Source organism: Galdieria sulphuraria (genome assembly GCF_000341285.1).
Source record: "Galdieria sulphuraria unplaced genomic scaffold scaf_40, whole genome shotgun sequence".
Classification (NCBI taxonomy): domain Eukaryota; phylum Rhodophyta; class Bangiophyceae; order Galdieriales; family Galdieriaceae; genus Galdieria; species Galdieria sulphuraria.
In genome coordinates, this window is record NW_005178435.1 from 126568 (window position 1) to 149683 (window position 23116).

General features: G+C 39.4%; 14 protein-coding genes across 14 annotated transcripts; 8 read left to right on the forward strand and 6 right to left on the reverse strand.

The window, feature by feature from the left end:
- Window positions 1-63: 63 nt before the first annotated feature.
- On the forward strand, window positions 64-3854 carry Gasu_44390 (ubiquitin-protein ligase E3). The gene is made up of 6 exons (XM_005704569.1): window positions 64-150; window positions 197-360; window positions 424-1941; window positions 2017-2654; window positions 2709-3281; window positions 3338-3854. The coding sequence occupies exons 1-6, from the start codon at window positions 68-70 to the stop codon at window positions 3719-3721; spliced, it is 3360 nt and encodes a 1119-aa protein (XP_005704626.1). The 5' UTR covers window positions 64-67; the 3' UTR covers window positions 3722-3854.
- Window positions 3855-3893: 39 nt separating this feature from the next.
- On the forward strand, window positions 3894-5362 carry Gasu_44400 (MFS transporter). Its single transcript, XM_005704570.1, has 4 exons — window positions 3894-4128; window positions 4186-4943; window positions 4995-5063; window positions 5113-5362. The coding sequence occupies exons 2-4, from the start codon at window positions 4203-4205 to the stop codon at window positions 5239-5241; spliced, it is 939 nt and encodes a 312-aa protein (XP_005704627.1). The 5' UTR covers window positions 3894-4128; window positions 4186-4202; the 3' UTR covers window positions 5242-5362.
- A 1-nt stretch (window position 5363) lies between these two features.
- Gasu_44410 (serine/threonine protein kinase) lies at window positions 5364-7864 on the forward strand. The gene is made up of 2 exons (XM_005704571.1): window positions 5364-5514; window positions 5569-7864. The coding sequence occupies exons 1-2, from the start codon at window positions 5467-5469 to the stop codon at window positions 7840-7842; spliced, it is 2322 nt and encodes a 773-aa protein (XP_005704628.1). The 5' UTR covers window positions 5364-5466; the 3' UTR covers window positions 7843-7864.
- Window positions 7865-7913: 49 nt separating this feature from the next.
- Window positions 7914-9172, forward strand: Gasu_44420 (50S ribosomal protein L7/L12 (mitochondria)). Its single transcript, XM_005704572.1, has 2 exons — window positions 7914-8181; window positions 8231-9172. Exons 1-2 carry the CDS (start codon window positions 8035-8037, stop codon window positions 8558-8560), a joined length of 477 nt encoding a protein of 158 aa, XP_005704629.1. The 5' UTR covers window positions 7914-8034; the 3' UTR covers window positions 8561-9172.
- A 951-nt stretch (window positions 9173-10123) lies between these two features.
- Gasu_44430 (uncharacterized protein) lies at window positions 10124-10474 on the forward strand. The gene is made up of 2 exons (XM_005704573.1): window positions 10124-10165; window positions 10222-10474. Exons 1-2 carry the CDS (start codon window positions 10158-10160, stop codon window positions 10424-10426), a joined length of 213 nt encoding a protein of 70 aa, XP_005704630.1. The 5' UTR covers window positions 10124-10157; the 3' UTR covers window positions 10427-10474.
- Window positions 10475-10478: 4 nt separating this feature from the next.
- Gasu_44440 (40S ribosomal protein S5e) lies at window positions 10479-11253 on the reverse strand. Its single transcript, XM_005704574.1, has 2 exons — window positions 10837-11253; window positions 10479-10787 (listed from the first exon to the last, which is right to left on the reverse strand). The coding sequence occupies exons 1-2, from the start codon at window positions 11125-11127 to the stop codon at window positions 10503-10505; spliced, it is 576 nt and encodes a 191-aa protein (XP_005704631.1). The 5' UTR covers window positions 11128-11253; the 3' UTR covers window positions 10479-10502.
- Window positions 11254-12638: 1385 nt separating this feature from the next.
- On the reverse strand, window positions 12639-14043 carry Gasu_44450 (laminin-like protein). Its single transcript, XM_005704575.1, has 2 exons — window positions 12806-14043; window positions 12639-12764 (listed from the first exon to the last, which is right to left on the reverse strand). The coding sequence occupies exons 1-2, from the start codon at window positions 14001-14003 to the stop codon at window positions 12661-12663; spliced, it is 1302 nt and encodes a 433-aa protein (XP_005704632.1). The 5' UTR covers window positions 14004-14043; the 3' UTR covers window positions 12639-12660.
- A 10-nt stretch (window positions 14044-14053) lies between these two features.
- On the forward strand, window positions 14054-15017 carry Gasu_44460 (uncharacterized protein). The gene has a single exon (XM_005704576.1). The coding sequence runs from the start codon at window positions 14428-14430 to the stop codon at window positions 14653-14655; it is 228 nt and encodes a 75-aa protein (XP_005704633.1). The 5' UTR covers window positions 14054-14427; the 3' UTR covers window positions 14656-15017.
- A 31-nt stretch (window positions 15018-15048) lies between these two features.
- On the reverse strand, window positions 15049-16523 carry Gasu_44470 (uncharacterized protein). Its single transcript, XM_005704577.1, has 2 exons — window positions 15952-16523; window positions 15049-15804 (listed from the first exon to the last, which is right to left on the reverse strand). Exons 1-2 carry the CDS (start codon window positions 16065-16067, stop codon window positions 15189-15191), a joined length of 732 nt encoding a protein of 243 aa, XP_005704634.1. The 5' UTR covers window positions 16068-16523; the 3' UTR covers window positions 15049-15188.
- A 305-nt stretch (window positions 16524-16828) lies between these two features.
- Gasu_44480 (cytochrome-b5 reductase) lies at window positions 16829-18103 on the reverse strand. Its single transcript, XM_005704578.1, has 5 exons — window positions 17625-18103; window positions 17410-17574; window positions 17213-17365; window positions 17074-17163; window positions 16829-17025 (listed from the first exon to the last, which is right to left on the reverse strand). The coding sequence occupies exons 1-5, from the start codon at window positions 18072-18074 to the stop codon at window positions 16933-16935; spliced, it is 951 nt and encodes a 316-aa protein (XP_005704635.1). The 5' UTR covers window positions 18075-18103; the 3' UTR covers window positions 16829-16932.
- A 371-nt stretch (window positions 18104-18474) lies between these two features.
- Gasu_44490 (MFS transporter, SP family, sugar:H+ symporter) lies at window positions 18475-19713 on the reverse strand. Its single transcript, XM_005704579.1, has one exon. The coding sequence runs from the start codon at window positions 19512-19514 to the stop codon at window positions 18825-18827; it is 690 nt and encodes a 229-aa protein (XP_005704636.1). The 5' UTR covers window positions 19515-19713; the 3' UTR covers window positions 18475-18824.
- Gasu_44500 (uncharacterized protein) lies at window positions 19414-19951 on the forward strand. The gene has a single exon (XM_005704580.1). It carries the CDS (start codon window positions 19434-19436, stop codon window positions 19788-19790), a length of 357 nt encoding a protein of 118 aa, XP_005704637.1. The 5' UTR covers window positions 19414-19433; the 3' UTR covers window positions 19791-19951.
- Window positions 19749-21623, reverse strand: Gasu_44510 (fructose-bisphosphate aldolase, class I). The gene is made up of 5 exons (XM_005704581.1): window positions 21555-21623; window positions 21331-21506; window positions 20854-21234; window positions 20602-20798; window positions 19749-20545 (listed from the first exon to the last, which is right to left on the reverse strand). The coding sequence occupies exons 1-5, from the start codon at window positions 21602-21604 to the stop codon at window positions 20384-20386; spliced, it is 966 nt and encodes a 321-aa protein (XP_005704638.1). The 5' UTR covers window positions 21605-21623; the 3' UTR covers window positions 19749-20383.
- Window positions 21624-21643: 20 nt separating this feature from the next.
- Window positions 21644-22762, forward strand: Gasu_44520 (xylose isomerase domain protein TIM barrel). Its single transcript, XM_005704582.1, has 3 exons — window positions 21644-21724; window positions 21773-22325; window positions 22378-22762. The coding sequence occupies exons 1-3, from the start codon at window positions 21653-21655 to the stop codon at window positions 22713-22715; spliced, it is 963 nt and encodes a 320-aa protein (XP_005704639.1). The 5' UTR covers window positions 21644-21652; the 3' UTR covers window positions 22716-22762.
- Window positions 22763-23116: the final 354 nt, after the last annotated feature.

Genomic DNA, 23116 nt, shown 5'->3' on the forward strand with positions numbered 1-23116 from the left:
ATGATGTACTTGTTTCTAGTGATGTGTGTAATATTCGAATTGAGAAATAACTCAAGACAAGTATAAAATGTCGAAAGAAACTACGTTTTCTGCGGTACCTGTCCTTCCTAAAGAGTTTCTAGTTGGCTGGGGAAGAAACGATAGTGGACAGTAGGTCACTTTACCTCGTTGGTTGGATCAAGCCAACCTTGTCTAGACTAGGATCAACAATAGATGACGAAAACCAACAAGTGAATAAAGCTCAAGTGCTTGTTGATTTTGGAATTGCCGGAGATGTCGTTCAGAGTATTGCTTGTGGATTTTCTTCTACAGTCGTTTGCTTTAACGACAATAGTCTATATGTGAATGGTGGTATATATAGTAAGTATTATTTTCTTTCTAAAATAGTCTTTTATTCATTCCAAAAACCAATCTCATGATTAGATCAAACTGCAACCAACAGACAAGAACCTATCCGAATACAGTCTCCTTATACCAGAGAAAGAACACAAAGTATTGCCTGTGGAGAAGACTTTGTCATACTTGCAACTCAGAGTGGTACTCTAGTTACTTGGGGAGGTGGTGCTTATGGTCAACTGGGACGTGGAGCCCCAATGGACTGGAGTGGACCTCATCCAGTTAAGAACTTGCAGAATAAAAGAGTTGTCAAAGTTGCTGCAGGGGCTTTTCATTGGTTGGCGCTAACAGATGCTGGACAAGTATATTCCTGTGGATTAGGAAGACATGGTCAAACTGGTTTAGGGAATTGTGAGGATGTATATGAACCTTGTCTCGTTGAGGCTCTATGGGCACAACCCGTAGTGAATATTGCTGCAGGAGAGAATCATTCCATCGTTATCACAAGTACAGGATTCGCTTTTGCTTTTGGTTCCAACAAATATGGTCAGTTGGGAATATCAAGACAAAGATTGCCTGAATCAGAAACAAGAGCAGAACTACCTCTAAGAATATATATGCCACAAGAATTGGCTTCAGAACGATTTCTTGCTGCAGCTTGTGGTACTCATCACACGTTGTTTCTTACCTCAAATGGTAAGGTTTTGGCTTGTGGTTCCGGTCAAGATGGAGTTCTAGGAATAGGAAACAATAAGGATGAAGTTTGTCTAGTTGTTATTTTCAGTCTATTCGAATACACTATCGTACAAATTGCTGCAGGTGCAAGACATTCTGCTGCTCTATCTAGTCAAGGAGAGTTATTTCTTTGGGGTTCCAATGAACAAGGACAACTAGGCTTTGTAGAGCCTACTTGTGTATTTTCACTACCTACTCAAATGGATACCAACATTATTTTTAAAGACTCTTTTGAAAAAGAAGAGTCATCTTCATATTTCTTTTTGAAAATAGCGACTGGTGCTTATCATACAATTGGTTTGATTGGCAAAGAAAAAGAAAAGTGTGCATCTAGTCCTTTTGAAATCTATCCAAGCTATTTGATGAACCTGACAAGCATGCAGTGGTCTTCTGTACGTGACTTGTTACCTTTGCAAAAGAGACTTTCTGCAGCATCTATATTTAGTCATTCGTTTCTATATGGTACAGTTACGGGTACAGACTCCTCTGAAAAACATGGGAGATGGCGTTCTATTAATCCTTATATATTTCCTTTTATCAATTGGAATACTGCTATAGGAAAGAATAATAACCAAGTTAACGAGAATGCTTCTTATGTACAAGACTCCAACTTATTGACTTCCGTTGTGTCGAAACCAGAATTGTTTATTCAGGCTACTGCAGTGGAATCCTTCTACAAAGAGTTGTTGAGTGTTCATGGTTCCAATGCCGCAGAACTACTAACTTTTATTTCCAAGGAGATTATTTCTCAAGCCGAAAACATGTTGACTTTCCGTATAAGAGAGAAAGCGGAACAAGGAAACCATTCCACAACTGTCGCTATTGAAAGCACTGGCTCTGATTTAAAGAGCAAAGTATCTTCTCGTCAAGGTACAGCTCGAAATTATCCGTGACCTGCTTTGGTTTTGATATGTCTTTTGATGAATCCTGTACTGAGTGTTCCAGGTACAGGAAAACAGCTATTAACTAGACTATGTCTTATCATTGCAAGTCTCAAGTTGGGAGCACAACGTAGAATAGTATCTGCAGTTAGTCGGTTTCCAGCAGAACTGGTTGCTGTTCGACTGGTCCGTCCTTTGCATAGTATTATTGACTCGGAATTGAATGAAGTTCGTCGAATTACAGAAAGGGCTATAGCTGCTACAAGAGTACTAGGTTTGTTCTATGCAGCATCCGAACTAAACGGTTGGCGCTATGCTATCTTACCTCGACAGGAATTCTATAATCACTCAGTGAGTGACTTGGTAGATTTGAAGGAGGATTACAACCGTTGGCTCTATAGTATGGAAAATTCCAGTTCTGGAAAATCACTTTTTTCTTTTTGTGCACATTCCTATGTTTTAGATGAAGCTGCGAAAGCCAGAGTATTGCATGCAGAAGCAAGAGAAGCAATGAAGTCCGAAGTTGTTCGTTCGTTATGGATGAACTCACAGGCAGTCGTAGTTGGTCCCTGGGGAATTCCATTTATTGCAGGGACAGATTCTCCCTATTGTTATTTGCATGTTCGAAGAGCTAGTCTAGTGCAAGATGCATTGAGTGTGATATCCAATGCAGATCCTCGAGAGTTGCGAAAACCTTTAAGAGTACGAGACAAGTTGGAATTGTGGTATTCTTTTTCTTATTCTTTGTCTTTTTAGGTTGTCTTCTTAGGAGAAGAAGGTGTAGATGAGGGTGGTCTTCAAAAGGAATTTTTTCAGTTGATTACTGCGGAACTGTTTTCTGCCGATTATGGAATGTTTGTATATAATGAGAAGACTCGTTTTCATTGGTTTCGAGTCGATTCATTGGAAGTGGATGATAACTTCAAGTTGGTTGGAATTATTATTGGAATGGCATTATATAATGGGGTTATCTTGGACCTCCATTTTCCTTTGCTTGTGTACAAGAAGTTGTTGAATTGGTCTCCTGATTTGGATGATGTGAAAGAAGCCTTTCCAGAGATTGGCAATTCTCTGCAAGCCATGTTGGATTATGAAGAAGATGATATGGAACAAGTGTTTATGACTACCTTTGCTATACAATACGAGTTCTTTGGTGAGCTCCGTACTTGGGAGTTGGTTCCTGGTGGCATTCAAATTTATGTCAATCAGTCCAATAAGGAAGACTTTATTCGGCGTTATATTGAATATTTGACAGATGTATCTATTCATTCACAGTTTGATGCCTTTTCGAAAGGGTTCTTTTGGATGCTAAGTGGTCCTGCTCTCAAGGTTGGAATTGTGTTGTTTTTTGTGCTCACAAGTCTTTCTACTAATCCCTCATTTAGATATTTCGACCAGATGAATTGGAAGTATTGGTCTGTGGGCAGAGACATTTGGATTTTGAAGCTTTGAAACAAGTTACAGTTTATGAAGGTGGTTTTAATGCCGAAAGTCAAGTTATCAAATGGTTTTGGGACATTGTGGATGAAATGACTTTGGAAGAAAAGTTGCATTTGTTATTTTTTGTGACGGGTTCTGATCGAGCACCTGTTGGAGGTTTGGGACAATTGCGATTTGTGATACAACGTGCTGGTCCTGATACTGACAGACTTCCAACATCACATACTTGTTTCAATATATTGTTATTACCTGAATATAGTAGCAAAGAGAAGACACGTAATAGACTTTTGACTGCTATTCAGAATGCTCAAGGATTTGGACTGCAGTAGTCTTAATAAAAGCAGTTGTTCTATACCGAATTATGAAAGCTTAACATACAATAATGCAGCAAACCAAACGTGCAACTGTGCAAAACAAGTGACTTGCTCTGGTTGGGTAATGTCGTATATTATTATTCATATTAATATTATTCTATAGCAAGGACTCTTACTCTTACCTTTCTAGTTGCTGTTTCTAATTTGTTCCTTCTCTGTTGGTGCTCACTTTGGAAAACACTCACTGAGTGGCTTGATTGCCCCTGTTTTAAGTTCTTTGGGCATCAGCACTCAACAGTATGGTTGGTTGTATTCTGTACAAGATTTCCCTGGAATATTTCTGCCTCTGTTAAGTGGTTACATTTCCTTGTTCTTGGACCCTGCAATTGCTGTATTCTTATTTGCTACTCTCATATTTGTAGGTCAGACGTTGTGCATAATTGGAATTGATTTCAAGTCGTTCGTTCTTACGTTGATAGGAAAGGCTTTGTTTGGAATGGGAGATGGCGCGCTGACAGTGGTACAAGGTGTCGTCATTGCTCAACACTTCAAGAAAACCGTTTGCTATGAAGAACGTGTGATACCGATTGGATTGGGTACAGCTTATGGTACTATGATTGCAACCAGCAGAATCACCACCATGTCTTCCGTTTCAGTTCCTCCGTTTATTGCTCAGCACAAGAATTGGGGTGGTTATTCCATGGCGTTATGGTTATCTGTTGGTGTATCTGGTTTTAGTGTGTTGTGTACCTTTGTTTATATGATTTTGGAACGAGGACATTGTTTTGCATTGCATCGCGAGAAGATAACTCCATTACCATTTTGCAAAACTGCCTTTTCTTCCCATGTTGTATATGTTGTATTGATATGGATGTTCGTATCCAGCTCATTGTTTGGATTTCTTCATTTCTCTTCAGATATATTTGTTTCCGAGTTTCATGTTTCTATCAGCATTGCAGCGTTTTTGAACGCAATCATTGCATTTTGTGCTTGTGTTTTGTCACCTTTGCTTGGTCAAATACAGGATCGTTTAGAACGTCCGAAACTATTTTTGTTTTTCAGTTGCTTACTTTTATGTCTTGCGATGACCTTGTTTTGGTGGTTGTTGTATTCCCAAGTGTTTCATAGTTTAGCAGTCTTCTGGGTTCTATTGTTTCCTTGTTTATGTTTAGGTATTGCATTTGCTTTGGGACCTGTGTTATTGCTATCTTGTTTGGTATCCTTTACGAATCAGCAGGTATGGATATCCATTGTTGTTTTGTTTTTTATATCAACTTAATGGAATAAGGAACGTGGTTGGGTACTTGGCGTATACAAAGCGATGGAAAATGTGGGACTCTTAATCACTCAACCATGGGTAAGCAAGGAAACATTTTGTCTCTTAATGGAAAACTGACTTTTGTCAGTTGGGCTATGTAAGAGATAGGAATGGTACTTATGTATTTTCTTTGTTTATTTTTGTTGGATATTCGTTGATAAGTGTGGTGTTATCATACCAGTTGTTGAAGATACCACATGGACCTGAGCATTTGTGACAAAAACCTATGATATTGGATCATCACCATTCTTGGAAACAGCTGTTTGTTTAGTAGAAGATGCATAAATGAAATAGCCAGCACATCTCCGAGGGAATGAAATGAATCCTTTTTGAATCCAAAAAAAAGTGATTGTTGAGGGTTTGTTCATTTTGGGCGCAAAAAACATTTTGAACTTGAGTTGGATATGAAACGAGTGATATCACCACAATAAAGCAACCACCCATGACAAACTATGACCTAGAAAGCGACCCCAAAGGGAGATTTGGTAGAGTATGTTGTTTACGCTGTTGATATTTCAACGAATGGCTGAGCTCTTTCGGTTAGTCTAACAAAGTGGTTCAAACTATTGTATGGGGTGCCGTCTATGAAGCAATAGAGTACAATACCAACCAACTCGTGTGCTGGTACAAAGTCAAAATACATCAAAACTTGTACAAAAAGCTGGAAAAAGTTATCCAGCCTTTTTTAAAAGCCAAACACCCTTCCTTACTTTTTATCTATGCCTTATGGGAGTCCACCACCCAGCAACATGAAAAGAATATGCTTGGTATCGATTTCATCACGCAAGCTACGAGCAAAATCACTTTGAAAGAATATCTAACAGCATTGAGACCACTGAAATTGGACGACTTGTTACTGTGGTCTTTTCAAATCGCCAGTGCTCTCAACTTTTTGCATTCCCAAGATGATGCTATCGTACATGGAAATGTGAGACCGGAAAATATTTTTTTCTCAATCGACATGCAACAGGTAATGTTGGGTGACTTGCTGTCTTCTTGGCTTTTGAGAGAGGTGACGGGGCCAATAAGGAGACAAACGAATGGCAGCATCGCTTTTGAGCAGCAGTCTTTTGTGATTTCCGAAGAATTGGGACAAGTCTGGGATGAAAAAGATGATGTTTTTGCTTTTGGACTGTGTCTATTCGAAATGGCATCTTCCATAGAGTCAAAAAAAGTGAACAACGTCGAAATCAAAGAACGCCATTATTTAGAAGACTTGGATGCAAGCGACTCTATAAAGGACCATCTAAAGAGGCTCATCAAAAGTTGTTTGGGACCCAAGGAAGTGAGACCTACAGCTAATGAAATTGTGAATGATTCATTATTTTATTATCAGAGACGGGATAAAAAAACTATGGGTCACTCAAATAGTGTGACCACTTGCATGTCGCCGGAACAAAGCGTCACAGATATATCGCCCATGGCCTCTTCGAAGCTTCAAGCACATGAAATCGTCGGTTCCCCTTATCATCCTTTCACAGATGTCGGTGCTCCTCGTAGTTTTGCCATTCAAAGAGATTCGCCATCCGGAATTCCAAGATGTTTGGTGGTGCAAAATCAAACCAAAGAACCCACTAAAGCAGTTGGTGATGCGCAGATAGAAGTATTGGCGAGTCCAGAGTCGAAGTACAACAATTGTGTTCGACTTAGTATTCAGATACCTATTGAAGGTTCTTTTAAACGAATAGAGTTCAATTTTGATCCTTTACTGGACTCTCCAGAATCGTTGGCTGAAGAGATGGTGATAGAGCTGAACCTTCATGCATTACAATTTGATGTCATTAAACAGGATATTGAGAAACATTTACAGAGAATTTTAGGCACGTTTCCTACTACTAGTACTACAAATAGTAGTTTGGATGACTGTCAAGTGCAACAGCAATCTAACCATCTAGAAAGCCTCGGCGAGGCGATTTCAGTTGATACAAAAGAAGAAAGCACGCTGAATCTAGTTAGGGATGTTTCTGTATCGACTGATAATATTTCGAGACAAATGTTTACAGAGTCCAGAACAACAGTAGATAGTGACAAAGATTCAAACCCGTTTACTGACATAGACTTGCACTTGTTTTGGGCTTGTATTCATTCAGGAAACAAACAACAAGCTGATTGCTATTTGCAAAAGAATCCTGCACTCGTCCATTTGAAAGATGAGAATCAAAGAACTCCTCTTCACATAGCAGCTGCTGAAGGGTATATGGAACTGGTGAAATTGCTTGTCTCTTATGGAGCACCGTTAGATGTTGCAGATAGATGGGGTCTGACTCCCATTTTAGAAGCAGTTGCGTCGAATCATCAAGCCATCCTTCATTTTTTAAGAAATCAAGTTCAACCCTATAGTCAAGTTAACCGGAAGATACCTTCATTTTATATGATTCCCAGTTATTATCCCATCTTTGATGCTCATTGTCACCTGACTGCACAGGAGTTGGTATCCATTATGTATGGTCAAGATGCCATTATTCTGGATACCAGTGATGAGTCCACCCAATCATCTATACTACATACTGGTACACCATCTCATGCATCATCTTCACCAGCTCTTACGGAATCATCTGATCAACAGCAGTTTAGTTCCCTACGTGAGAGCAGTGAGCAAGTTGGTATGGATACATGCCAAAAATTAAACAAAAGACCTGAAGATGAGAAAGATCATGCCTTGGAACTTCATTATGCTGAATTGAGAAGAATTGAAGAAGAATACAAGCAAAAAAGGGAACAGTTGCATCGTCGTTTTACAGAAGCCAGATCGGAAGTAAGAAGCAAATTGAAACAGGAACCATCGGTATCTACAAACAGTTCACTTGTATCACTATGAAAAGGCGTTTTCATTACATATGTATATTTTCAATAGGACTCAAGTTGTGTAGAATAAAAGATGAAAACTCTCCTCCTTTTTTGTTTTTAGGATTTTGGCCTCATGTGGTTGATCAGTCGGTTACAACTCACCAAGTCATCGTTGATGGAAAACGGGAGGTTGGTTCGTCGTCTACGACGTTTCTCCTCGTCTATGACTCAACAGACCACCGCTGTTCATCCCAAAGTCACCAGCGACACCGACGACACCGCTGCAGTGCATCCTAAAGTACAAAAGCTGGTGGACGAAATCATCGAATTGAATATGATCCAAGTGAAACAGTTGACAGAACAACTCAAGGTGACCTTTTCAAGTTTCTTCAGCATCTCACAACCTCACAACTGTATAGGAACGTTTAGGTGTCAGCGACATGCCCATGATGGCAGCTCCCACCATGTCGATGCCACAAGGAGTTGCCCCTTTTACAGAAACCAAAAAGGAGGAAGCACCCAAAAAGGAGGAGAAAACGGAGTTCTCGTTGAAATTGGAAGCTTTTGAAGCTGCTAAAAAGATCCAGGTCATCAAAGAAGTGAGAGCGTTAGCAGGTCTTGGTTTGAAGGAAGCGAAAGAGTTGGTGGAAGGGGTGCCCAAGGTTCTTAAAACAGGTGTATCCAAGGAAGAAGGTGAAAAAATGCGCGATAAGCTGAAAGAACTAGGTGCAACTGTAGTTTTAGAATAGGTGCTTGCTCTTTCCATAAGGCATAAAATGGTCTTTATCAACCTCTCTTTTCACTGCTGCTCGCTTTCCTCTTTCAAACTACCACCGTGCACTCTTGATCTTCTGGTCGTACACATAATAGCCACCAAAATAACAACCACAAAACAACAATATTCCGGGTAACATAGCGGGGAGATTATCCGATACCTTTCTCCTTGCTTTCGTCATGAGAAGCTTCACATCCGTCAGGTCAGCAAAAAGTTTCTGCTCATTGGGTGAAACAAAATATTCAATAACTCCCTTTATTTTATAAGGAGGTGCCTTGGGTGGCATTGTAGCATACAAAAAACAATATCGAGCAAAATAACGAATCTACCCAAAAGACAACAGGTCTGAGATAAACTCTGACATGCAAGCATGAATGTACTGACAAACAAAAAAACTATCATGTGACAAGTTGCCAAAACGCAAATGAAAAGGATTGGCAATAATGAGATGCAAGCCATAATGTAATTATCTATACGATAAAAATATCAAATAGGAAATTTACTCTTTATCACATCTTGGAAACTCAACTTTTATTATGGTGAAGATACATATATTAAAAACTTTAATAAAAATAAGATGTCAGCAACTCGCACTATCGTTTCGTCACTAGTCGGAAAGAGGCATAATTGAAAGTGCACATGCTAACTTTCGTAATCTGCTTCAAAATAAATTTATATGCTGGTCGTTATTTAACATTCTTAGAAGCCTTGAATGGCTATCTAACGTTGAATTTCAAAAACATAAATCATACAAGCATCGTATCAATAAAGCAATAAATTGTAAACTCACTTTTTGCAGCTCATAGGTTAACTTACTTTTGCTTTCTGGAGCGACAAGTAATTGTGCTTAAAAGTTAATTTACAAAACTTCCAATTTTGTACCTAGCATTTATTAAATTTTTTTTAAAAATAAAACTAAAATCAACACTCAAATAATTATTGCAAGAGATCACAATTTTGCCCCGAGAGGAAAACTAAACCCTTTTCAATTTAATATTTAATTGTGGCCTAAGCCAAAATTAAATTAATTTATTAAACTTTTTAAGTTACGACATGCTCCAATTTCCTTTCGAAGAGCTATTTTAGCTAGAACAAGTGGTCTCTCTAAATTGAAAAATTTGTCGTTCGACAGAAGCAACCAACAATTTTGGCTCCAGTCTTTTGCAGTGTTCTGGATTTCATTCGCGGTACAAATCGATAGAATTCTTTGTATTCCCAATACTTCTATATCCGAGAATAATATAGAATAGAAAATTAAGTTTGATTTTGTTTACAATTGTTTTTTCCTTCTTAGAGAGTATTTGTGGAATCTCAAAAAAAAATTTTTCTTCTTTTCTGCAATAACTGAATAAATTTATCTCGCTTCTCATCAAATCTTTTATTTTCGAAGCGGGCGTAATAACATCAATTTTCTTTGGAGGCTATGTTAAGTTGCACTGATAAGTTTAGTAGAAATTTGTGATTTTTCTGTTACAGATAGATGGTTATTTCTAAAACGATCCTACGCATTTTCAAGCTTAAGAGGTCCACACCTAATTATTTGATGACAGAAATCAAAGTTAGACACGATTATGTCTGGGTAAGTAGTGTTTACGGGTCTTCTAGTTGTCATAATTAAAGTACTTTGTTGAGAAGTAACGCACAAGACTTCAAGCAAAAACTTGAGAAGCAAATTTTAGCGGGACGAAGCGATGCTCAGAAAAAACCCGACTCTGCTCCTGAGGAGTGGGTGGTGAACGAACCCAAGCGTATCACAAAGCCACAAACGGAGGCGCAGAAGAAGCTGGCAGATCTCTTAAAGAGTAGCGTTCCTTCGAAAGAAAGAGTTTCGGACAAGTGAATGAACTATGAAAAGTTTCAGCTGCAAACAAAGCTGGTAGTTTATTATGCAAAATATAAAAACTTCCACCACGTGTTCAGCGATTTGCCTTTGCCACACGCTCTACTTCATCTTTCTTCTTTATGGCATATGAATTGGAAGAGCCCTTCGATGCATTGATTATTTCGTCTGCAAGGCACTCCGAAATTGTTTTCATAGAACGGAAAGATGCTTCCCTGGCACCGGTCGTGATCAAGTATAAGGCAACGTTTACTCTCCGCAAGGGAGAAACGTCAACTGCTTGCCTACGAACTGTACCGGCCGAACCAATCCTTGTAGAATCTTCTCGTGGACCTGCATTCATGACAGCTTGTACAAAAACCTTGAAAAAAATTGAATCCTAAACAATATCAGAATGTTTGCGACTATACCTGCACGGGGTTGGCATCCGTTAACAGGTGAATGATTTCAAAAGCCTGCTTAACGATCCTGACAGCCATCAATTTTTTCCCGTTATTTCTTCCATGCATCATAAGGGAGTTGACTAGACGTTCAACGATTGGGCACTGAGCTTTGCGAAAACGCTTCACTGCATATCTTCCGGCAGTGTGAGGTAAGTAAACTGCATACTTTTGTTTTACTGCGATGTAGTCGTGAAGTGACATGTCATTCACCTCGACGTCTTCAAAAGACCATCGGTTAAATAACTTAACCTCTGTCATCTGAACTCAAGACAAGGACGCAACACCGATGTCTTCAATTCGGCGACGTCGATAGTTGGGAAATGAATGCAAGAGGTAAATTGAAATGATATTAGAGTAGTTGAAGTTGGATTATTTAAATCGTTCTCTATCTATGCTGCATTCATTTATTAGGAAAATGCTTCAGGAATTTTCAATAAATCGTGCTATTTTTTAATTACGATTCTTTCTCTAATAGTATAATAAACAAAGTAGGACAAGTTGCGGAATAGCCTTGTTTGATCATTAAACTGTTATAATTGAGTGGACAGCTATTCTAACTATTGTTCCTGTCCTGTAGGATTGATAAGAATGCTTCATTAAAAGGAACAATTAGGTATTTGGGAAATTTCACTGCGTGGCCGTCGTTTGCTCTACAAATACAATCATGTCAGAGTTGATGTGGCTTCTTGTAAAAGGTCACAATGCCTTTCAAATAAGGAGAAAAGGGGTTACATTGTCAACGGAGAAAGGCAACTTGAAGGGCATCAACTCTTTCAAGTATTCTGGTCTTGCTCAATCGAAGGCCGTAGACATTCAGCCTGCAACCGAAACTTCTGGTATCGCTTACTCAAAGAAACGAACTAAGAAGGATGCTATTGGAAAACCTTCGAAGATGTTTCATACCAAAACTTTGAAAAAGGGATTCCCTCGCTGCACAAGGGTAGTTTTGAAGGAGCTCTCAACATACCGACCAGACCTCAAAAGGATCGCAATAGCAAGAGTTTCCAAAATTATGGCGATTCAGAAAATGAAGAGATTGGGAAAGAAGAGAAAGGTTAAGTTAGGACGATATTCGCGTTCGAAAAAGTAAAAGGAAATAGTTTGTTACAACGTCGACGGAAGACGTTAAAATTCACTTTCGGAAGTAAAGTATCCTTTGATTCTTAATTTTTGTTGTTAGTTGAGTTTTACGTTTTATCGTAGTGTAGCTTTCAACAGCACTTCAATTTTACTTTTATTGAAGCATAACCGCTGTCTCAAGTAACGTCAAATGTTAATTACTCACGGATGGAATACGTGCCAAGTTTGCACATCACTTCTTTTTGTAGTTACTCGGAATGACTCGTACAGTTCTGAGAGGTGAATAGAACCTGTTAGGACGTGACAGTTGCAGCTCTGCACAATTTTCAACGTAAAATAGTCAGAATATAACATAACAAGAAAAAACTTTACTCTTAAGTGACATATTCAAGCAAAATATCCTTCCAGATGATATTCCCTTAAATACTCAGTTTGAGTTTCTGAGTTGAAGGTAAAAAGTAGAAGCCATCGTCTAAACTGAAAGAAAACAAATTTCGAGAAAGATATTTTGTACGGCTTCCTCCACTAAAAACTTCCGCTAGTTCTGGAAGATGATGAAAATTCTTAGTCGTTGTTAAAACAACTTGTAGTACCTATATTTTGGCTACTTGATTCTCTCCCAATTCTGACTCTGCGTAGGCACATTATTTGAAAAACCTGAAGAAATCACTTCAGTTGATGGATGAGGTCCTATCTGAGATGGACTCGGTCCTATCTGTAGATGGAACTCGAGACTATCACAGGCAGAAGTGGACACGACACAGGAGAAGTTACTGGATTCGATGGACTCGGTCCTATCTTAGAAGGACTCGGTCCTATCGTTAGAAGGACTCGAGACGTCACAGGAGAGTTGTACTGGAGACGATCACAGAAGAACTAACTGGAGATGAAGCTTGAGGTCCTATCTGAGATGGACTCGGTCCTATTGTTGGTTGTACTGGAGACGTCACAGGAGAAGTTACTGGAGTTGATGGTTGAGGTCCTATCTGAGATGGACTCGGTCCTATTGTTGGTTGTATTGGAGACGTCACAGGAGAAGTTTCTGGATTTGATGGTTGAGGTCCTATCTTAGAAGAACTTGGTCCTATTGTTGGCTGTACTGGAGACGTCACAGGAGAAGTTACTGGATTTGATGGTTGAGGTCCTATCTTAGATGGACTCGGTCCTATTGTTGGCTGTATTGGAGACGTCACAGGAGAAGTTACTGGATTTGATGGATGAGGTCCTATCTTAGAAGGACTTGGTCCTTTTGTTGGTTGTACTGGAGACGTCACAGGAGAAGTTACTGGATTTGATGGTTGAGGTCCTATCTTAGATGGACTCGGTCCTATTGTTGGTTGTACTGGAAAAGTAACTGGAGTTGATGGCTGAGGTCCTATCTTAGATGGATTCGGTGCATTATTTGGTACTGAAGGTTGAGGGGTATTTTGAGACTTTGGTGTTGGTGCTTTGGGATAAGTTGATACAATTTGAGTTGTTGAGGGAATACTGGAAGTGTAGTGACCGTTTGAGTAATTTTGGACTGTTAAGGGTTTGTTGTTATTCGTCATTTGTTGTTCCTCGTTTGCTTTTTGACCTGTAGACGTTGATGCAAATGAAGGCGCCTCATTATAACTGTTCGGTTTGCCAGTTCCTGAATTTCCGTACTTATTGGGAAGTATTTCAGTGGATGGAATACCGTAGTAACTGCTGGCTTTCCCTGCACTCATAGTTGCGGTTGAATAGCCGTAGGTTTGCGGCTCATAATATGTGTACATTGTATTGGAGTAGTCTGGTTGATTCTTTTCATTTGCACTCTCGGTGTTGACGTAGGAGCTTGGATGTTCTGAGTATTGTGGGAGTTCACATGTCACCGTAAGCAAATCCTCCTCTGTTATGTGACAACACAGGTATCGGCAGGTGTCGTTGTCCGTCGAAACGTCAATCGTTGTCCTGCAGCAGAAATAGTACCCTTCTTTGTTGTTGAGACAACTCAAGTTATTCAACAGTACTTGGTTTCCCCATCGGTTTACACTTGGAGAGGAATTTATGTCGTAGGCGTTTGAACAGTTCATATAAAATCCGTCATGTATCATTTTGCTTTCACACGACTGTGAACTGTTGCAGAGGGACTCGACGATTTTAGTAGTATCACTGATTTCAACGTAGTAGCATTCAGGAATGGTAGAGTACGATACTGTTGAGTACTCTTGAGCTGCTCCTGTAAGTGTTGTTGAACTGTAATCGTACTTTGGAGTAGCGGTAGGGAAACTGAGGGAACCTTTGTTTCCATTGAAAGAACTGAGTAAACTTCCAGAAGCACTTGCTGACGTCTCATACGGTTGTCGTTTGTAACTACAGTTGTTTCTATATTAGTTGATCACAAGCTGGACTCTTTTATACTTACATTTTGTAATGCTGTATCCTTAAGTTGATTGGTATTGCATTTGCTAGTACAAGTAGAGCAAATAACAGCACTAAGATAATCTAATAGTTTTGATGATACACATCGTCTCTTTGCAGGAACCAATTGTATCAGCAAGCAGTTTCATGTCGTCTCTCAGTAAAGCAAGAGAAACCGCCATGCAGCCAATCGAACTGTGCAGGGATGCAGAGAAAGGGCCATGTAGCCAATCGACACTTTGGATGGCTCCTGTGCATTGCTGCGTTCACGTTTCGCATCAAATAATATCACAACAAAAAAAATGGTGCATTGTGATTGGATAATTTAAGTCGTTTCGTTCGCAACGGCCATGGGAGATGATGCACGTGTCTTCGACGGTGGCCTGGCGTGCACTTACCTGTTGTGGTGTAAACCCATCATAGGACTTGTTGTGTGTCCGTCCTGGTTATAGCTATGAACTCGTTGTTCCTATACCTGTTGGACTCAACTATTTTTCTTAAGAAACGAGGTCCAATATATAAAGTTGGGATAGAATCAATGAGAGTTTAGTTGTTATGAATTAACTGCCTCGTATTTAATGGGTACTTATCTATTTTAAACAAATAAAGTGTCATTAGTAACGTTGGTAAATGGTTTTTTCACAAGATAGTAGTTTGTTGTTCCCAATAAAGTGCTTTGGAAGATACAAGTTCATATCTGGCAGCTATCGCCGGCGGTGTCAACGCGATAGTATGTCCTCATTTTCCATCGGAGAGAATCTGACAAGGCAGGTAGACAGAACAAGTGGTCTGGGAATTGAAGCCGAAACAAGAAGCACAAACCTTTATTTTGTAACGTTTCTCAATGTTTCACCCTTTTAATACCAAACTGGTGATGCTTTTGGACCACTAGGCGAACTTGGTCCACTAGGAGCACCTGGAGAGGAAGGTCCACTAGGCGAACTAGGTCCACTAGGAGGAGTAGGTCCACTAGGAGCACCTGGAGAGGAAGGTCCACTAGGCGAACTAGGTCCACTAGGAGGAGTAGGTCCACTAGGAGCACCTGGAGAGGAAGGTCCACTAGGCGAACTAGGTCCACTAGGAGCACCTGGAGAGGAAGGTCCACTTGGCGAACTAGGTCCACTAGGAGGAGTAGGTCCACTAGGAGCACCTGGAGAGGAAGGTCCACTTGGCGAACTTGGTCCACTAGGCGAACTTGGTCCACTAGGAGCACCTGGAGAGGAAGGTCCACTTGGCGAACTAGGTCCACTAGGAGGAGTAGGTCCACTAGGAGCACCTGGAGAGGAAGGTCCACTTGGCGAACTTGGTCCACTAGGAGTAAGTCCACTAGGAGCACCTGGAGAGGAAGGTCCACTTGGCGAACTTGGTCCACTAGGAGTAGGTCCACTAGGAGGAGGACTTGGAGAGTGAGGAACAGTCGTCTGTGTCGAGACTGGTGTTGAAACTGGTGTCGAAACCAACGTCGAGACCAACCTAGAGCTGTTGCAAAGCAATCGGAAGCCGGGGTATGCCGGAGGAACGGCGAGCGAACCACGTGCGACCCACTGCTACCTTCACTAAGAGAACTGACACACTGACTCGTATTTGAGTTGAGTAGCTACAATCAGTGGACTCACTCACGAGGCTATACTGGTAATTGCCTGCGTCACCACTGCTAGAGCCTTGTTGAGAAACACTTGATGTGATACCACTGGAAGAAGTGGATAAGCTTCCAGAGGCAGATCCAGACTCCTCATTCTGTTGACGTTGATATCTATGTTCTTTAAGTTGACAGGAAGTGTTGTTTTAGTTGTATTACTTACTTTTGATTATATTGTACTTTCAAGTTGAAAGGGGCCGCATTTGCTAAAACGATAATAGCTAGCACCAGTATAACACCAGTAGATAGTTTGGAACGCACCATGGTTTTTATCTCAAACAGTTGAAAATGAGGATGATGGAGAGTGCATTCTTTTTAAACCAGTTTTCCTCGAATTACGTGTTGCCTGCTTACTAGTAGAATAGGGTGCCATGTTGTCAATCGACACATCGGCAATTGGCAGGACCACACGCTGGCATGACACGTTGATGATTGCTCCCGATTGGTCAACATATACCATTCATTTTTGCTGTTTCACTTTCGAAACGACACGTAACTTCACGACCCGCTACATATGAATTTTTTAATTTTAATAAATAATTTCTGATTACTGAACTGCCTTTCTTAGTCGTAGCTACAAACTAAAATATTCTTAGAAATGCATTTCTCGATGATCTGTTCATTGCGGTACCTTCTTATTGTCTTTTAGACTTGAAGCAGTACGTTGTATTTCGTTGAGGCTGTTGTTTTTAGTCTCTTCTCTTTTGGCGTCGGATCTTTTCACGACAACATCTTCTTTGTCACAATCCTCTTCGCTAGGACGCTATTTTGAGTTTCATGGTCGAGATGAGAAACAAATTGTGCTCTGACTGTGTTGAAAAGCAAAAAGAATAAATGAATTGATATTCTATTCAAACGATAAATGAAAAAGTTGAGAATAATATTTCCATCCTTCTTTACTGATGTAAAAGCTGAACGAACAGCTTAAAAAAGAGTATAGTTCTAAAATGTGATCCTCCTATTTAAAACTTGAATAAATCCTCTTCTTCATATCCCATATCTATCAGTATGGAATGCATTGCCTTGTTCATAGGAGGTGGTCCACAACGCAATACCTAACAGGATGCTGAGCAGCCAACTCAACCATTGCAATTTCAACCAACCATTTTCTCTCCTCGTTGAGGCATTCCTATATGTTGCTCAATGTGTTCTCGAGTAACGAAACCTACTCCTTGTCTCCAGTTCTCCGGTGGCTAGTTCAACTCTTTAGATGAACAGAATGGCACTCTAGAGTTCGCTTACCTGATTCAAAACAAAAAATACTCGAAATCGAGAATGATTTTTGGCAAACGATTCCAACTCGTCTTTCAAAAGAATATCATCGATCGTGACGTTGGCAAAAATGAGACGAATCACAGTTGTTTCTTGTGGGTCGCTTAAAATAGCTTGAATCAACTATACAGCTTGTGAGAAGAGACTGCATTAAGTTTGCCAGTTACCTGATACATCGGAGTTATCCCTGTGCCACCTGCAATCATACCGATACACTTTCTCATATTGCGAGAATAGGTAAACTTTCCTTTTGGCCCACGTACCCATAAACTATCACCGAGTTTTAAGGAATCGAGGTATCTCGACATGGTTCCATAAGGAGCTGGATACACCTTCGAGAGTAGTTGAGACTGTTTAAAAAATAAAAAGAATAGCGCTGTACCTTGATGAGTAACTCGAAATATCCTTTGGTGTCTTTGGGCGAAATAGGGGTATACGGTCTCGATACTTCCTTATTATCCACCACAGCTTTTACGGAAACGTGATTTCCCAAAGGCAAATTCAATATTGTCTCAGGATCAGCAAAAGCTAAACGAAACTTTCTGGTATTATGGGAAACAATAGTTTTGTCAACCAGAAGAAACTCTCTATACTCCACGGGATCCAGTGGCTCGTTGGTTCTCTTTCTCCTTTGGAATCCAATATAAGAAGCTGCACCAAGTAAAATACCTAACAGTAGTGAGAACACAATAGTGTTGGAACTGCTACCTAAAGACACAAGTTGTTTAATGCTGTCCATATATGGTTTAGGCGTTGCTATCAAATCTGAAATCCGCTCTCCAAGCTCGGTCATGCGTTCCTCATGCGCTGAGTCCACAGGACACTCTTCCATCACTAGAATGTAAACGGCTCACTTTTTCTTCCTATTAACTGGATGATAGAAACTATACGAAGGAACAATGATTTAAGAAAAGAATGTTACTTTCAATTTGCGTATATAATAACAGAAAAAACCGTTACTACTTGAATGATTGATTTTCAGCAATATTCAAACATTGTGAAAACTTTGCGTTTGTTCATCGAGTAAATTATAAAGGAAGAAGAAATGATATTTGTTCTCTCTCCGATACGCGAACAGTTGCACTCCTCATTTTTGTGCACGTTGAGCAAAGTAGGAAATGTTTGGTCACAACTAATGAAAATGACATTTCAATGCCAGTCGATTCTCATTTACACTAGGATTTTCAACTTTGGATAACCTTTTCAAGGCAAAGCTTCAATGGTTGGTCTCCATAGAAAATGAAAACTTTATTCATGCAAATGAAAAGAAAACTCATTCCGTCTCTATAACGCAACTTGTTCTGTATCGCTACTTGATGGCAATGATGATGTAGTTTTGATGAGACTAGCAAACCATTTCTTCCTTCCTTTCCAGTTGACTCGAATGACGACTTGGAAACGATATTCTTTGTTTCTTCCAAAGTCAAACATGTGGTTTCTGGAGCAAGCAACCAAAATTAGAACCAGCCAAGGATTGTGATACCATCACAAAAGCCTATGCCTGGATTTGTCATACTTTCAAAATTCCTCAACATAACTTTGGTTGCAGTAAAAATGAAACTCATATTAGCTAATGTCGACTTTAGATACAAGTCTGATCGATCTCCGAGTTGATAACCCAAGGATTAGGTCCTAAAGAAGAGCTCCAAAACAGTTGATAAAGCACAACTTCGACAGTGTATACAGCTATTCTAGTAGTTAAACCAGAGGTTGAGAAATTCAATCCAACAATGATAATACTTGCGAGTGTTCCTAGTAACAACCCTAATGCAATAGTGGAAAAGAAAAAAGAACCTCCTCCTATCCTACTCAAATATAATGCATCTTGTGCTGAAACTCCAGCTTTCTCATAGATGGTAATGAGATAATACATCATTGCAATGGCACCTGAAAATTGTTGAAAGACAAACATCATAATACCATGAATAGCTGCTTTTCGACGATGAGGAATAATAAAGAAATAAAACCAGATCATTTTACTTTTCGCTTGAGTGAATTCTTCTTCAACTACTACACTTTCCATTTTACAAAATTCCACCTTTTCTTCTGCAACATCGAATCCTCTTATATATTTCCAAGTATCATAACTGGTCAATCTCTTCTTCTTGTGCATCATCCAACTTGGATTTTCTGATAAGAACAAGATATCTGTTCCAAGAATAGTAGAAAAAACGAAAGAGAAGAACCAAACATGAATGTGAAGAAAGGTTACACTGAAGACATAGCTAACCAACTCTCGAGGCCTCCTCCTCGTCATTTCTTTGCTGGACATTTGGAACTATATGGAGGCACTGTTATGTATTCCATTCCAACTCTCAAACCTAATATTATTATTTTTGTTGCTATTCCTGTCATTACAATTCCAAAGGATGAAGCATTGGCTTCTAAAATAGCTCCAGCTATATACAATATACATGAAATAAATATGCTAAACCTTCTCCCTTCTAATTCATTGACAGGCATAGCACTAGAAATGATGAATAAGTATGTATATACTAGAACAACAAAAAGCGACTTACCTTGGTGCACCATCCTATCTCCCAAGTGAAAAGCCACTTATCACTTAAGATTGTTCTAAAGTTTTTCAATTCATATCGACCTTTACATAGAGAAGTGCTCCACTAACGAGGTTCAAGTCTATTCGCACCAAAAGTCCACCAACGCTCGCAAATCCTACTAAGAACCAAAAATAAAGTATTAACCATTTTTAAAAGTACCCGACTTGGCTTTCAACCCAACATTCCGTGTTTATTTCCTCCAACTTTTGGATAGTTTCTTTCCATTCTTCTTGTTCTTGCTCAGAAACTTGTTTCTTGTTTATACTTTCTTTTATCTCTAACACAATCTCAGAATCATTCCCTTCTTTCGATGTCTTGGTTTCATCGTACATATCAATCAAGCTGCTGTCCATATTATTCTTCAGTAGTTCCCCATAGCTTGGGAGTAGCTATCCTTGAAAAGGAATCATGTTGTGTTATTATTCATTGGACTTGCAGCAGAATTCTGGATATCTTTGAAAAGGACTGCAGTGAGATGATGACGTGGACAATGCGAATAATAGACATATTCAAATCATAAGTTGTTTGAAAACGCTCTTTTTACTTCCAACTATCTTATTCAAAACAATATAACAAAGCTTGTTTAAGCAGCTTTATAAGCCAACGCATTCACTTTGCAACGATATAAAAATTGTTCTCTTGCTTTTTCTACGTTTTCAGCTTTACCTTTCCAAGTTTGTAAACAAGTGGCTTGGAGTGCACGACCATAACAAAATGTCAATTGCCAAGGTTGTTTGGTCATTTTCTATTTCACAACCAATATAGTCCACTATTCGAACCAAGAAATAATCCTAAACTTACCGCTTGTCTATGAATAGCTTCCAAATGAGTAGTAGCTTCTTGTTCTGTTTGACCTCCTGAAAGAAAAGCAATACCAGGAACCGAAGCAGGAACCGAATCCAACAAAGTATCCAAAGTATATTTGGCAACTGTGGAAGGATCAGGTTTGGACTTGGCACTCAATCCTGCTAATACCATATTGGGTTTGGCTACCACTCCTATATCGAATGATTTTCATTCCAACGTGAATGGATAAGATTCCTTTCTTCTTACCTTGCAAGTATACTTGATGACGTTTCAGAGAAGAATATATTTCTTCCAATACCATTTTGGATACTTTGGCACAAGTCTCAATGGTATAACTTCCTTCCAATAATACATCGCTTTCGATAATAGGAACCAATCCATATTGTTGGCAAATAGCTGCATAACATCCCACCAACTCTGCATTGGTACTTATAGCTATGGCAGAAGGACTAATATCATCCACAATACGAAAAGCTGGTCTCCATTTGGTAAACTTGGCACCTTTTCTCTGATAAGAAGCACACTGGGTACTCAAACTATCCAATCCTAAAGTGATGGTCTCTTGTGTTGTGCCTGGCAAGATATCGAATCCTTGGTCCACAGTTATGCCTGGTAATATTCCTTTTTCTAATAAAACATCCACAAAACGTTTACCAGTAGAGTCCTAATCAAAAGGAGTGTAAACAAAGGAATCCTGCTTCGTGTGCACAAATCATAGAATACTTGCTTTTTGTTCAAAAGTTTCGCGATGGAGAATAGCAGCAGCTACATATTGTTCCAATCCATGGGTTCCATACAATAGTTCACGATAAGTCCTTCTCGTTTCTTCATTGTTGGCAACTCCTAGTTGTTGAAACTTGGACTCTAACAATTCGGGTGGTTCATCCGAAGCTAGGATACTAGAGATAGAATAAGAAAAAGGAATAATAGTTTTATAGGAAACTTACCCTTTTCCAGGTGTCACCATATAGTCGGCTATCTTCTTCAACTCGTCCATCCTATTCAACCAAGAAAATTCTTTCAAGATATTCTCACAAACAAGGAAATGCTTAGATCGTTGTCCCCGTCCAAGAGACAGAACAAGATAAGAAGAGAAGGAAGAAAGAAAGAGGAAGTGGTTTGTCTGGCTTTGTAAAATTTTTCGGTTTCAATGAATCAACCTAAGAATAACCTTATAGGTATTCATGGATATAATCTAGTTGGTTGTTGGGATCGTACACATTGTGAAAAAGCTCTCAAAGTGGCTTCCCAAATAGGCTATTCTCTAGTAGAAGTACCTGTTATTGATCCCCTATTTGATACTCAAGCGACCAAAGAACTGGCTAAGAAATATGGTTTACAGTTGTCCTGTTCTGTTGGATTATCGGAAGACACAGATATTAGTAGTTTGGATGAGTCTGTGAGGAAACAAGGAGAACAAGTATTGATGACAGCAGTAGAAAGAGCACATACTATTGGCTCTTCTATCGTTTGTGGAGTTATATACAGCAAATTGGGAAAATATCATCGAGCTGCAACTAGACAGAATGTGGAAAATAGTGTGGAGATATTGAGAAGGGTGGCACAAAAGGCTCAGTCTTGGGGAGTGCAACTAGGACTGGAAGTATGCAATAAATATGAAACCAATCTAATCAATACAGCTGGAGATGCCTTGAAAATGATCGAAGCCATTGGAATGCCCAATGTTGTAGTCCATCTGGATGCCTATCATATGAATAGTAAGTATGAGACTGACTGGATAAGTTTAGATAATGGAAATCATTTTTCTAGTTGATGAAAATGATCCTATTGCAGCTATTTACAGTTGTCATAATCGTTTGGGATATTTTCATATTGGAGAATCTCATCGTGGCTATTTAGGAACTGGAAATATTTCATTGAGAAATATGTTTCGTGCATTAGCTCAAGTGGGATATTCGGGTCCTTTGGTATTTGAATCTTTTTCTAATGCAATTGTGAGTCCTTTTGTCACAGAAGCATTGGCTATATGGCGTAATCAATGGGAAGATGGAGAAGAAGTAGCTAAACATGCTCTTGCCTTTGTACAATCCGAATGGTTTGCAGCACAGAAATCCAAAACCACACCACTTTTATCTTATCGGACTTGAAATTCTTCTTCAGTGTTGTGTTGTTTTATAAAGAAGAATGAAAAGAAACTTTGTCATGCAGTCTTCGTTATTCTCCTTGTGTTTTCCTTGGTTATTACTTTCTTTGAGTATTCAGTGTTTGCTTATTCCAAGTTACAAAAGTACAGATATGGATGTTCATCGATATTGGAAAGCTTTGACTTATTCTTATCCTATTCAAAAGTGGTATTCAGATACAACTTCTCAGTGGACTTTGGATTATCCTCCTTTGTTTGCTTGTTTGGAGGTATGTATGTAGGAGGACTTGAGATTGGCATAGAATAGCCCTTTGAGTTTCCATTCTTAGTGGTTTCTTGCACAACTCGTAGCTATTGTGGATAAGCACTTGGTGCAATTGGATCAGCTACAAATTACCACACTCG

Bases quoted from the DNA above. Each gene is read 5' to 3' on its own strand.
- Gasu_44390 (XM_005704569.1), top strand. From the start codon at position 68: ATGTCGAAAGAAACTACGTTTTCTGCGGTACCTGTCCTTCCTAAAGAG. The intron at 151-196 runs GTAGGTCACTTT...AACCTTGTCTAG, and splicing joins GGAAGAAACGATAGTGGACA to ACTAGGATCAACAATAGATG. The intron at 1,942-2,016 runs GTACAGCTCGAA...TGAGTGTTCCAG, and splicing joins CAAAGTATCTTCTCGTCAAG to GTACAGGAAAACAGCTATTA.
- Gasu_44400 (XM_005704570.1), top strand. From the start codon at position 4,203: ATGGGAGATGGCGCGCTGACAGTGGTACAAGGTGTCGTCATTGCTCAA. The intron at 4,944-4,994 runs GTATGGATATCC...TAATGGAATAAG, and splicing joins TATCCTTTACGAATCAGCAG to GAACGTGGTTGGGTACTTGG. The intron at 5,064-5,112 runs GTAAGCAAGGAA...GACTTTTGTCAG, and splicing joins TCTTAATCACTCAACCATGG to TTGGGCTATGTAAGAGATAG.
- Gasu_44410 (XM_005704571.1), top strand. From the start codon at position 5,467: ATGACAAACTATGACCTAGAAAGCGACCCCAAAGGGAGATTTGGTAGA. The intron at 5,515-5,568 runs GTATGTTGTTTA...TCTTTCGGTTAG, and splicing joins CCAAAGGGAGATTTGGTAGA to TCTAACAAAGTGGTTCAAAC.
- Gasu_44420 (XM_005704572.1), top strand. From the start codon at position 8,035: ATGACTCAACAGACCACCGCTGTTCATCCCAAAGTCACCAGCGACACC. The intron at 8,182-8,230 runs GTGACCTTTTCA...ACAACTGTATAG, and splicing joins AGTTGACAGAACAACTCAAG to GAACGTTTAGGTGTCAGCGA.
- Gasu_44440 (XM_005704574.1), bottom strand. From the start codon at position 11,127: ATGACAGAGGTTAAGTTATTTAACCGATGGTCTTTTGAAGACGTCGAG. The intron at 10,788-10,836 runs GTATAGTCGCAA...ATTTTTTTCAAG, and splicing joins CGGATGCCAACCCCGTGCAG to GTTTTTGTACAAGCTGTCAT.
- Gasu_44450 (XM_005704575.1), bottom strand. From the start codon at position 14,003: ATGAACTGTTCAAACGCCTACGACATAAATTCCTCTCCAAGTGTAAAC. The intron at 12,765-12,805 runs GTACAACTCTCC...TTCTAACGATAG, and splicing joins TTCTTCTGTGATCGTCTCCA to GACCGAGTCCTTCTAAGATA.
- Gasu_44460 (XM_005704576.1), top strand. From the start codon at position 14,428: ATGATACACATCGTCTCTTTGCAGGAACCAATTGTATCAGCAAGCAGT.
- Gasu_44470 (XM_005704577.1), bottom strand. From the start codon at position 16,067: ATGAGGAGTCTGGATCTGCCTCTGGAAGCTTATCCACTTCTTCCAGTG. The intron at 15,805-15,951 runs GTGAGTGAGTCC...CAACAGCTCTAG, and splicing joins GCAATTACCAGTATAGCCTC to GTTGGTCTCGACGTTGGTTT.
- Gasu_44480 (XM_005704578.1), bottom strand. From the start codon at position 18,074: ATGGAAGAGTGTCCTGTGGACTCAGCGCATGAGGAACGCATGACCGAG. The intron at 17,164-17,212 runs GTAAGCGAACTC...GAGTTGAACTAG, and splicing joins TATTTTTTGTTTTGAATCAG to CCACCGGAGAACTGGAGACA. The intron at 17,026-17,073 runs GTTGGTTGAAAT...GCATCCTGTTAG, and splicing joins CTCAACGAGGAGAGAAAATG to GTATTGCGTTGTGGACCACC.
- Gasu_44500 (XM_005704580.1), top strand. From the start codon at position 19,434: ATGAATGTGAAGAAAGGTTACACTGAAGACATAGCTAACCAACTCTCG.
- Gasu_44490 (XM_005704579.1), bottom strand. From the start codon at position 19,514: ATGTCCAGCAAAGAAATGACGAGGAGGAGGCCTCGAGAGTTGGTTAGC.
- Gasu_44510 (XM_005704581.1), bottom strand. From the start codon at position 21,604: ATGGACGAGTTGAAGAAGATAGCCGACTATATGGTGACACCTGGAAAA. The intron at 21,235-21,330 runs GTATTCTATGAT...ATGTTTTATTAG, and splicing joins AACTTTTGAACAAAAAGCAA to AAAAAGGAATATTACCAGGC. The intron at 20,799-20,853 runs GTAAGAAGAAAG...CATTCGATATAG, and splicing joins TCATCAAGTATACTTGCAAG to GAGTGGTAGCCAAACCCAAT.
- Gasu_44520 (XM_005704582.1), top strand. From the start codon at position 21,653: ATGCTTAGATCGTTGTCCCCGTCCAAGAGACAGAACAAGATAAGAAGA. The intron at 21,725-21,772 runs GTTTGTCTGGCT...AATCAACCTAAG, and splicing joins GAAGAAAGAAAGAGGAAGTG to AATAACCTTATAGGTATTCA. The intron at 22,326-22,377 runs GTAAGTATGAGA...TCATTTTTCTAG, and splicing joins GGATGCCTATCATATGAATA to TTGATGAAAATGATCCTATT.